At 34.9% G+C, this 13,043-nt stretch overlaps 1 protein-coding gene across 2 annotated transcripts in view; it reads right to left on the bottom strand.

Annotated features, from left to right (window-relative positions):
• Positions 1–13,043, bottom strand: part of LOC102173648 (NEDD4-binding protein 2) — a 57,378-nt gene that overhangs the window by 41,763 nt on the left and 2,572 nt on the right. Inside the window, exons 2-6 of one of the 2 annotated variants that reach the window (XM_013964594.2) lie at positions 12,830–12,922; positions 10,292–11,432; positions 6,870–6,994; positions 4,566–4,654; positions 1,034–1,110 (exon numbers count right to left, since the gene is read on the bottom strand). In XM_013964594.2, the coding sequence (XP_013820048.2) occupies positions 1,034–1,110; positions 4,566–4,654; positions 6,870–6,994; positions 10,292–11,421 (1,421 nt within the window). In that variant the 5' untranslated portion in view covers positions 11,422–11,432; positions 12,830–12,922. The remainder of the gene's footprint in view (positions 1–1,033; positions 1,111–4,565; positions 4,655–6,869; positions 6,995–10,291; positions 11,433–12,829; positions 12,923–13,043) is intronic. The other variant, XM_018049382.1, reaches the window with a different exon arrangement.

Raw genomic sequence — 13,043 nt, 5'->3', positions numbered from 1 at the left:
ACCAAAACCAGGCAAGACAGGGCAAAGAATAAAAACTGTAAGTCAATCTCACTCATTCATGCAGATGCAAAAATCCTAAACAAAATATTAGAAAACCAAATCTAATAATGTATCAAGGGGATAATAAAAAGGAATAAAATACTGATACATGCTACAACATGGGTGAACCTTGAAAACATTATGTTAAGTGAAGCTGCCAGACACAAAAGTTCACATGTGATTCCACTTACATGAAATGTTCAGAACAGGTAAATTAAGAGAGACAGAAAAGCAGATTAGTGATTGCCAAGGGGTAAAGTGGAACTGGGAGAGACTAGGAGTAGCAGGTACAGGGTTTCTTTTTGAGGTGATGAAAACATTCATTAATTAGATAGTGGTGATGGTTGCACAATGTTGTAAATATACTGAAGACAAGATGTCCTTCAGTTAGTACTGAAATCAGTTCAAATTACCAAGAAGAAAATACCCTGACCCCTATGGGAATACAAAGCACAAAACAAAACACACTGTCCATGTCCTGAATAACATTTTCATCCAAATTAAACAATTAAAGAAAAAAGTATAATCTTGTATTTTTACAAGATTATAAAGCAGAGCGAGTAGTGAAAAACCCGAACAGCTAACATTTGCTACCCTTTCTGTTTACACGTTCTCACTTCCTCCAGCACTGTAAGTTTCCAGGCAGCTACAATTTGTTCCTTCCAAGTGGCACATAGTTCAGGTTTGCCAAACCCTAGTCTCTTCTAGTTTCAGATACTGACATTATATTTTCAATAAGTAACAAAGTACTGGCTATATAAGACAACTGGAATTTTTCTGGTTATTAACCCAATTTCAGAATAAAAAGATACAAATTCTTCATAAACTGAAAAAGAGAACCTACAGGAAATAAAAAATTTGTCAATTTTTAAGTGGCAAAGCCACAATCTAATCCATTTTGTTTTATTCATTATTTATAAGAGGAAAATAATCTAGATGGACTTTCTATCACTCTCACAAAACTAAAACATTTTATATAAGCTCCAACTTTTACCTTGCAAGTTCCTTCGGTTTGAATTTCCACCATGTATCCGGTTCCCGGAAAAGGACTTTATATTTATGTTTTTGAGACTACATACAAAAAAGATAAATGCATTTTTAAATAATTACTTTCATTAAATTAAATTTTTCCCAAATTCACAGCATGTTAAAACTGAAAGAATATAAAAGAGTATCTATCTTGATGAGTGTGTTACCTGGCAAGATGAAGTCTCTTTGATCCAACAACGAACTTCTAGAAATTTATGCTACTGATAAAAACTTATGTCAGAGTGCAAAATTATATATACAGCAGAATATCTAATTCATCATTATTTGTAATAGCAAAAGAATACACACAACTCAGTGTCTATTAATATTGAACTGGCTAAATAAAGGAGGATATAGTCATACAATGAAAATACATACAATGGCTTTTAAAATCCTCTATGTGTTATTGAGAGAATGTTCTTAATGTAAATGTTAAGAAAGTAAGATATAGAATTTTCACTAAAATAAAAAAGATTAATCTGCATATTATAGAAAACTTCTGGAAAGAGTCTCAAAAATACTATGAAAAGCATCTACCTCAAGGGAACAGGACTTTAGGCTTTCTTTTTTATGGCTTGAATACCTATCAGAATATATACATGACTTTTATCATTTTAAAACTATTTTAAATGACAAAGCATTCTTCTTTTTTTTGGCCACATTGCACAGCTTGAGGGATCTTAGTTTCCCAACCAGGGGTTGAACACACACCCTCGTCAGTGAAAGCAAAAAGTCCTAACTACTGGTCTGCCAGGGAATCATGGAATTCCCAGTGACAGTTATTGGGAAACTATTTTTCAAAACTCTAGTATTTTGGCACCACAATGCCAAAAAAAAAAAAAGAGAGAGAGAGAGAAACTATTCTGCCTGAACTTTTTCCATCTCAACTGATGTCAATCTTCAGTTACACAGGCCAAAACCCAACTTGATGCCATACTTAATGCCTCTCTTTCTTTCACATCCGTATCAATCCAATAAGAAATTCAATTGGCTCTACTTTAAAAATATATCCAGAATTTAGTCTCTACTCACCATGACCTTCACTGCTACCATGTTGGTCTGAACCATGTCATCTCTTACTTTAACTACCATGAAAGCCCTTTAACAAGTCTCCTTCCTGCTTCCATTCTCCCCGACTCCCAAGTCTGTTCTCAACACTGCCCTACAGTGATTCTTTTAACAGTCAGATCATGTTACTACTCTGCTCAAAACCCTGTTATGAACTAATGAATTTATTCCCTGAAATCTTGTATGTGGAAACTCCCGTTCCACCATGTGACTGCTTTTAGAGACAGGACCTTTATGGAAATAATTTAGGGTTAAATGAAGTCAAAAGTTTAGGACACTGATCTGGTAAGATTAGTGTCCCTATAAGAAGGGACACCAGAGAACTTGCTCTCTCTACCATGTGAGAACACAGCAAGACAGCCACGCAAGAAGAGAACTCTCAACAGAACTCGATCCTCCTGGACCTTGATCTGGGACATCTAGTCTCCAAAACTGTGAGAAAATAAAATTCCTCTTGTTTAAGCTATCCAGTCTATGGTAATTTTTATGGCAACCTGAGCAGACTAATGTATCTTCCATGTCACTCAAGGTAAAATCCTAAGTCCTCACAGAGACCTACGCATAAGCCCTTACCTAAGTCTGCCCTGCCATCTCCCTGACCACCATTACATCTCTGACCTCACCTCCCACTATTGATCCCTTCAGTTTTATGACAAGATGCCAATAGTGGTCATTGCTATTTTCTGTCATTCTGAGAGAAAAGTCCAGGGGTTGGGGGGGGTGGGGGGGAAGAAAAGTCCAAAGATCAACCCAGACACCAAGGTAGGTAGTGACATGATACCCTGTAATGAGCCTGCTCACTTCCATCTCCTCACCTCAATACCAAATTTCTATAACTTATTCAATGGCCGGCAATAGTCCAGGTCTCTAATTACCTAAAGGGGTATATTTAGCTCTTAGAATCAAATTAATTTTAAATGCACACATACAAACAGAGAAAAAGAGACTAAGCATTTAAAGACTTTTTCAACTCCCATATCAATGGACAAATCTTAACAATAAGTTATATTACTTAAGAGGATTCTGACTTAGGTCAACCGATATGACAGCCCACAAGGGAAAATACTACTTTGCCATATTTATATTTAGCCAGTAGAAACTAAGCTACTTGACTGCTCCCTATTTATCCCTAACTTACTATTTTAGCTACTTTTGTGAATGACAGTCAAGATGGTAATAGACTATTATCTCCAATCTATCCCTCTCTTCTATACCTTTCATTATCTTAATAACAAACGAAGCAAAAGGTGATCCTCTTCTCTACAGTAATTCATGCATCTACTTCTGTATGAAGACAAAAGCATTTGGCATCTAAGATAAACAGGAGTCCTTCATATCTCTAAGTAGAGTTGGAAAGAGTCAAGGAATCAGTATTGGAAAAAGGATTTATATTTTTAATTATTATATAATAAATAAGGGAAAAGATAACATTATAGAAGGCTGAAGTCTAAATGAAAATCAGAAACATATAATTTGGGGACTTCTTTATTTTCTACAAAGGAAAATAAAGTATTAAAAAATTTTCTAAGATGACAGCAGGGAGCTAAGAAAAACCTACAGAGGAGTCAAGTAAGGTTAAGGGGGAAGTATGTCCCTGTGGTAAATATATTAGTCTAGAAATTAGGAACTCCTAAGGCCAGAAAGTGAACTGAATTTCAGCTCCCAAAGAAGTCTGTTTCCTCTACCACGCTGCACAGAAGTAAAATCTCACTTGCTTTCAAAGGAAACATAATTTTCTTTAGCAAAGTAAAGAATCACACCTTCAAAACAGTATAAACACACTAGGCACAGTAAAGGGGGTATAAGCTGGATGTGTTAAAAATACAGAATAACAAGTATAACATTCATTAACTAAAGAAACAAGCTGAGATTTAATGTGCCAGACATGTGCTAATCTTGGGAGAATAAAACAAATAATACACATACTCACAAAAGCTTCACTCATCAATTTACTCAACAAATATATATTCAGTATATGCCGGTGCTATACTTTGTAGATTCAATGATGAATAAAACAATAGCCCTACCCGCAAGAAAAACAGATGGCTTAAAGCCAAATTCAGCCCACCAGCCAATATTTGAACAGATTAGGAACTAAGGATATATATATATATTTATGTTTAAAGGATTGTTTAAAAAGAATATGCAACAGACTGTGGCCTGCAAAACCTAAAATATTGACTATCTGGTGTTTTCTAGACAAAAATTAGTTAACTCATGACCTCCTGATAAAAACAATGTACTTAGTGCTATAACAGAAATAAGCCAGGGTGCCATGAAAGAAGAGTGCCCAAGTCAGCTTTTTAGTAATGAATGAATGCTAACTTACTAAAAAGTCAGGACTGTTTGCTTGAATTCACTTAAGTATCAGTATGCCCCCAAAATTCCAAACCCACTATTAAAGACTTACGACAATTTATGGTACAAACCAAAGCAACATATGGCTTCATTTCCCATGCCTGTAGGTTTGTATTATCTATTATTACAGGAGACACCTTCTTCTCAAATGCTTCTTTTGCTGCAAAACAGAAATGAGAAATCACTTTTAATAACAGTATGTTTTAAAAATCTAATCTCATTGATTAGATTTGAAATTTCATAATTTGAAAATCATAGATATGTGCTAATTTTACTCACAATTCTACTTCTAAATACGCTGAAGAAGGAAATGGCAACCCACTCCAGTATTCTTGACTGGAAAATCCCATGGACAGAGGAGCCTGACGGGCTACAGTCCATAGGGTCACAAGAGTCAGATACAACTTAGCAACTAAACCACTAGTACTTCTAAATACTATTTTGAGTATATGAAAAACTAAAGTACAGGAAAATGCTGAATAATAAATCTTAAATACTAAAATTATAATCAGAAATTAAATAAAAACTGTCTGGTCTAAGTTTGATGTGTAAATTAAATGTATAGTCAGCATAAATAGGGGGGAAGTTTTCATTAAAACCAATAAAAAGACAATAATCCAATTTAAAAATGGCAAAAGATCTAAACAGAAAGCTCTCCAAAGGAGATAAACAAGTAGCCAATAAACAAAAAAATGGTCAACATCATTAGCCATCAGGGAAATGCAAATCAAAACCACAATGAGATACCACTTAACACTGACCATTAGGATAGCCATAGTTCAAAAGATCAGATTAAAAAAAATTTTTTAATTAAAAAAAAGACAAGTGTTAGTAAAGATGAAGAGAAGTTGGAACTCTCATAAACTGCTACTGAGAATGTAAAATGGTGCTCTTGCTTTGGAAAATAGCTTGGCAGTTCCTAGAAAGGTAAAACATAGACAGGTATATTCAAAGCAACATTATTCATAATAGCCGAAAAATGAAAACAATACAAATGTCCATCAACTAATGAATGGATAAATGAAATGTGGCATATCCACATAATGGAATATTATTCAGCCATATAAAAGAATGAACTACTGATACTTTCTACAACACAGATGAACCTTGAAAACATTACGCTAAGTGAAAAAAACGCCATTCACAAAAGACCACATATTATATGATTCTACTTGGATAAAATGTCCAGAATAGATAAACCTATGGAAACTGAAGCAGTGGTTGCCTGGGGCTGGGAGAAAGTTAAGGAGAAATGAGGAGGGACTGCTAATGGGTACAGGGTCTTTCTGAAGTGATAAAAATGTTCTAAATTTGATTGTGGTGATGGTTGTAAAACAAGGAATATGTTTAAAACTATCTGACTCTTATCTCACTCAATAAACCTTTTTTAAAAAGTTCTGCCAATTAATTTCAAATTATTATTGCTGCAGTTGTTGTTACAGAAAGGCAAGTTGAACTACTACTGATAAGCACTCTTCATTCTCATTTAACCTTTATAAGAATTCTGGGGGTTTAGTACTATTAAACTCTTTTACAGATGAGGACACAGGATCCTGGAGAGTACAAATAACTTGCTTAAGATCACACAGCTGGTAACTGGCAAATCCAAGACTGCACTTGATGACATCAGACTGTTTTATTTTTGTGTTGGTATTTTCATATTCCTGATTTTCACTTTAATATTTAGTTTAAGAAAGAACATAGAAAAATTTAACCATGTCTAAAGATGACAGACTCAAGAATAGCCTTCATAGTGCATTTATCACAAAAGAAAGGCTAAGTAAAATACTGTCTATATGTCTTAACAAGAATTTTTTCATATAAAATTCAAACTATTTATAACTAAACATTTCATGATAAAACCATCTTCAGTGAATAGTTGCACAACCTTTCTGCTGGTTTAGTTTGAGGGAAGTCATTTTCCACTCTCACACAATCCTATGCAAAAATTAAGCCAATCTAGGGAAGACTAGTGGTTAACAATGCAAATTCTATTTTAGGAAACTGGAACCAGAGCGTGCCAGACAACTGTAACCATCTTGAGCTATTTCCAGACCAATGTAGAAAATCTGACTTACTTCTGACAAGATCTCCACTGACTAAATAAAACTTAAACATTCCGGGCAATGTTCTAAGCCATTTTACAAAAATTAACTCATTTAATCCTCATCACAGATCTATGAGACTACCTCCTCCACTTATTATGTAATAAGAATTGCTATAGTTATAATTTTATCTATATTATATAGTTATAATTTAGAATGAAAGTTAATTACAACTTAAAAGTTGTATGTCACTCAAAATAAAAACACTCGGCAGATTTTTTCCTTTATATTGCTCTTAATATTACCCATCACCTGATGTCTAATCCTTACCACGATTCTGGTTCCATTCATGTGCTTCTCCTAAGTATCTTACATCAAACTGGTATTGTCCATTTATGTAAAAATAATCATCAGTACTAAGAATGACTCCACTTGGATTATCCTCTTGCAAAGTCCTGTGAACGATAAATATAATTATTTTCATTAATTTTTCTTATAAATTCTCTCTCCTGATTTTTGCAAGGTCATAACCCAAATTAAAAATTCAAGTATCATTATTTAAAAGAATAAAGACACTTTATTTCTCAAACAAATCACACTGAAAATCTCTAAGCAGAAGTCTGACTCCCAAGGAAACCGACCTGAGGCAAGTCTACTTTGCTTTATGTAAATTATTATTTCAGAAACTTTTAAAATATATTATGAAGTCCTTTGTCCTTACTATAAAGGTATGAAGGTTAACACAATTTTAAATATCAAGAAAACCAGTAACTAACAATGCTTCAAAATTCTTATCAATCACATGCATCTCCCTCATCTGGTCACTTGACACACACAGATCTATCTTACTCGCTCTAAGCTGAAGGTCACTTCCAGGTAGGCAAGTACCTTGATATTTAATTCTACTTCAAAAGTAGAGGAAACTCTTAGACTATTAATTTAATCAGCTCAATTATACAAAGTTAAGGACTTCTCTGGTGGTCCAGTGGTTAAGAATCCACCTGTCAATGCAGGGGACATGGGTTCAATCCTTGGTCTGGTCCAGGAAGATTCCATGTGCCGCAACTTAGGGCAACTAAGCCCATGTGCCACAACTACCAAAGTCCCAAGGCCCTAGAGCCCATGCTCTGCAATAAGAAGTCACTGCAATGAGAAGCCTATGCACCGCAACTAGAGTAGCCCCCACTCACTGCAACTGGAGAAACCCAGCGCGCAGCAATGAAGACCCAATGCAGCCAAAAATAAATTTTTTTTTTAATTTAAGAAATAAATAATACAAAGATAAAATAGTTTTATAGGGGTTTTCTGACTCCTCTCTTTCTTTTGGCCACATTTGCTTACAGGATCTTAGCTCACCAACCAGAGACAGAATCCAAAGCGTGAAGTCTTAACTACTGGACCATCAGGAAAGTACCCCATCTCTCTTTCTTGACTCTGGAATTTATCTTCTATATAATTGAGATACATGTAAAAAATAAGCAAAGAGAATCCACAGAGACACAACAGTGCTACCCTCTTGACATATATGTATATGTACAACTGATCCACTTGGCTGTACAGAAGAAACTAACAGAAAATTGTAAACCAACTATATGCCAATAAAAACCTATTTTATTTTATTGATTTTATTGTATTGGAGTATAATTTATTTACAATGTTGTATTAGTTTCAGGTGTACAACAAAGTGAATCAGTTATGCATATATATATATATATATACACTCTCAGATTCTTTTTCTCATATTAAAATATATCTTTTGAATTTGATTTTTATTACTATCTACTAAGCAAAAATGGGATTCCCTGATAGCTCAGTTGGTAAAGAATCCGCCTGCAATGCAGGAGACCCCTATTTGATTCCTGGGTTGGAATCCACTAGAGAAGGGATAGGCTACCCACTCCAGTATTCTTGGGCTTCCCTTGTGGTTCAGCTGGTAAAGAATCCACCTGCAATGCAGGAGACCCCTGTTTGATTTCTGGGTTGGGAAGATCCCCTGGAGAAGGGAAAGGCTACCTGCTCCAGTATTCTGGCCTAGAGAGTTCCATGGACTCTATAGTCCATGGGGTCGCAGAGTTGGACACGACTGAGCTACTTTCACTCTCACTTTAAGAGAAAGAGGTGCTGTTTTAATCCCTGAGCATCCATCCTGTAAATTGCACTCACTTACACTGCAGTGAATGCTCACTTGATCTCACTTTCTAAGACTCCTATATTTATCTTCTCTTTTATCTCTAAGCTTTCCCCTCTGATACTTCACATCTATCTCAGCTATCTTTTTAATTTTTAACCACACTTTAAAGATCCCTTTTCAACTGTTACCCAACTTTTCTCCTTAACTGCTTTAGTATAAATGCTTCTTTAATGTCTTAAGGTCTTCCACCTTTCCAAGGCAACAAAACTATTTTTCAAGACAGCCATTCGTGGCCTTCTTTCCAATAAATCTGAAAGTCTTTTTTCATCTGTCATTTTCCAACACTGTTGTGCCACTCTCTCTGAGAAAACTCAGCTACCTATCTCTGCCCTTCCCAGTTATTTATCTCTTTTCATTCAAATTTTAGCAAGCTCCAACTCTGTGACAAGCATTTCTTTCTCTTCCTAATCTCTAACTGTAGCTGCTTCTGGCTCTCAGGCCTCTGAAACCTACTTCTTCAAACTTGTGTCACAGTTCTATTATCTTTTAAGGTGCTCACTTTTGTTTCAATCTTTCACAAAATGAAGTATCATAATTGACTGTAATATCTATAATATTATTTCCTATTATTGTGGTCATTAAGTCAAAGAGAAAGGCTATGTCTACAGAAGAATATATTTATAAACATATGAGTAGAATATGTGGAAATTTATTGGAAGATAAATCCAGACTTAGAAAGGACATTAAAAAAACAACTGAAAATGAGCTTATCAAGGTATACATGAACATTCCCAAAGACTAGACATACCTAGAATCAAATAGAAAAGACTCAGCTGAGAACAGCAAACCATGAGAGAAAACAGATAAAACTTAAAAGGAAAAGGGAAAAACTGGCAAAAAAAAATAAATTAGATGTAAATATTCTGGAATTTAAAGAAAAGGACTGAAGAAACTTTGAAAACAACACCCTTTAACAAGTATCACTGAAAGTATAACGAAGTTGCCTCTAACCCTGACTCTGGTCTCTGAGACCAAGACATCCACAACATATCTTAACTACAAAAAACACACAGATGGGATATATGAGATAAAACAACTGAGGGTACCACACTTTGCAAGGAAAAAAAAAAAATCACTGAAAATTTGAAGTTCCCTGATTACCAATGGTTCATCGTATGTTCTCTTCCTTCATGTTATACATTTCTAAACCTTATTTAACAACATGCTACAATTCCAAATTTCCAACTACCAGCAGAATTCTTGTTAAGACTTCCTTGAATTCAAAATCAATTATGGCCCTTTATCTATATAATCAAAGCTGAATTCATCCTTCTCCCACTTAAATTAGTTCCCTTCCACATGAACTTATTTCTTTTGATTTCACAAGCTCACAATCTTGAAATCACCTTTAATATTTTTCTTCTATTCTGTCTCTCAAAATGATATTCTAAGACAAAAGAATTCAATAAAAACTTCTGGAGAAAACAGTGCTATTAGCTACAAAGTTAGAAAAAATTAGTAAACATCTCTATGAAGCAAAAACATTTCACATAGTCAAGCTATTATAAATATTCAAGTTCACACATTATACTCATATTTTAAACTCAATTAAACCTCATACCTTGCCAAAAAAGATTTTCCAGATCCTGGAAGGCCTCTGAGAAGAACGAGAACTAGTCCAACATAAGATGACGTCTTCTTTCTTACCACCTGAGAAACTGGAGTTTCTTGTACCTGGTAAGCACTTGTTCCCTCTTTACTTCTCCATACCTTTGTTGGGGAAGTATGAGAAATAACTGGGGGTGGAAATGTATAGTTGACAGGCCTCCAGTGTGCAGCTGTGGTTACAACAGGAGCTACAAAGCCATGGTTTGCTTGAAAGAGGTCAAAAGCAGGAATCATTGGATTCCACATTGGTGGAGGGGGAGGAGGAGGCAGCAGCAGAGGGAGAGGGGTTAGTACTGGGCAGTAATTCACATCCTTCCCCTTTGGCGGCAGTTCCGTATGTTTGTGTGGCTGGAAACTGAATTCTTCAGAAGGTACAAAAACATCAGGGACAGACGTGGATTTCTGATCTCCACCTGTACCTATTAAACCAAGCCCTGGATTTTGGACAGCAAGGTTTAGAGGAGCCTGAAGCTCATTGGCATCCAAATCTACAGGAGCTTGAGAGAACTGAGTCTTAACACACTCAGATTCCGAAAGCTCTTTCTGAATTTGGTTGCTGCCATCCATCAAAGAGTCATTATCTGCATTTAAAGAACTACTGAGAAGAGAATCTTCCAATGCCAACGTGTTATCTTTTGTAAAACTTTTGGACCCATTTGAAACTGAACGTGAAGTTAAGGAATTTGAACTTAATGCAGAGACAGAATGCTCTAAATTTTCACTGTTCAAATCCATATTTTGGGTAGAAAGAATGGGAATCATATTACTTGAATCTGAACTTATAAATGAACTCGGGTCACTAAAATTATTAACATCTTGCAAAGGCAAAAATGAGTATGCTTGGTTATCAGGAGAAGAGTTCAATTTCTCAAAAGCATTTTGTATTAAGGAATCTAAGTCTTCAGTTAGCTGCATGTCCAAAAATGAATCCATTTTTGAATCTTCACTCTCTTCTTCTGGAGGACACTTTTCCATTATTTCACATTCCACTGCATTTACTTGTTTCTCAGAAGCAACGAAGTTTGTTGAAGATGATTCTTCTATCTTAGCATCAGTGGCTGATAATTCTAATAGACAATCCATGGCATTTTCAACTGTACAACAATAAGAACAACAATAACAACAATAAAATATATCTATATGGATTGAAAATAGTAAAACATAATTAAAATTCACATAAAATTATACTGACTTTACATTGAATGAAATGTCAAGAAATTTATAAATATTCAAGTCATTTTTAACTTAACACTTTACTAATATATAATTCTGTATAGTGAAAGGTTTAAATAATGGAGACATGCAATGTTGTTACTTTCAGACAAACAGTAATAAACTAGGCCAATAAACTGCCATCAAGTAGACATTCTCTGATGAATTTACTGAGCAAAAGAAAAATATCTGGAACTGTATACTTTAGGGTTGTTTATAAAGATCCTAAAACCAGTTGATTTAATCAACAAATACTTACCTACTACATGCTGCTTTAAGTATGAAGTATTTCTATTTATTAATAAGTATTCTAATAAACCTAATTTGTTTATATGGTCCATACTATGAATTTGACTTAACGCAAAAAATGTGCATGAGCATGTACTACATATCAGACATACTTTGTACAAAAATGAACAAGATAATAGTTTTTACTACACTCAAAGGATTTTCACAGTCTAATGGAAGCAACTGAAGATGTTAGAAGACAATTATACTATAATATAGATTAAATACTGCACACTCTTAATAATATACAAATGCTTAAGCAGCCTTATAGGAAAGCAAGGAAAGATTTCACATGAGGTGATATGAAAACTGGGAGTTGAAGATCAAAAAGATACTTGTCAATACAGAAGGGAAAGGCAAACCCAGTCCTGAAAACACACAGCATGTTTAAGCTATTGAGTTTGTTGGAATGCGAGTACACAGTAATATGGCAGATAAGAGAAGGAAATAAAACTGGAAAGGGAAATCAAGTAAAATTGGGAAGGGTCCTCTAATTTCATGGTAAGAAATACTAATCTTATTTTCCAAGGGAACTTGAAGGGAAACTACCTGTCATAGCATTTGGGCTAGATGCTTTGTCGCCTCACTGAATCTTCAAATTATACTACAAGCTATAGTATTCCCAGCACAGAGACAAAGAAATTGAAGTTTAGAAAGTACATTAACTTAGCCCAAGTCACACAGATAATAAGTGACAGAGTCAGGACTGGTGTGTCGACTCCAATGCTGAGCTCCTTCCATTACAACATAAATACAGAGAAATTAGAATTGTTAAGCATCTGAAATCTGAGGCTTTTTCATATTATTTCTGTGTATTAACTTAAAGAAGATAAATGTGGAAACGGCACAGCACAGTAGGTAGAAGCTCTGGTCAGGAATCAGAATGACATTTAAATCCCTACTTGCTGGCATGAACACTCTGAACAAGTTAGTTCACTTTCCTAAGCCTTGATTTTCTCATTTGCAATGTGTGGATAACAAAAGTACCTACCTCATAGGGTTGTTGTGAGGATTAAATGAGATAATCCATGAAAAAGGGCTGTACACAAGGACTGGCACCTAGTAAGCACCCAATTAGTGTTCCCTTAAGAAGAAAAACAAAGAGGGATTGGAGGGGGCAAGCCTGGCAGAGAGACCAGTTAGAAGACTATAGCAATAAACATGGAAAAAAGGGGGGAGGGAAAAAAAGGGAAAAAGGCAAATAC

Source organism: Capra hircus, chromosome 6 (genome assembly GCF_001704415.2).
Source record: "Capra hircus breed San Clemente chromosome 6, ASM170441v1, whole genome shotgun sequence".
NCBI classification, from domain to species: Eukaryota; Metazoa; Chordata; class Mammalia; order Artiodactyla; family Bovidae; genus Capra; species Capra hircus.
This window is presented reverse-complemented; position numbering and strand designations above follow the sequence as displayed.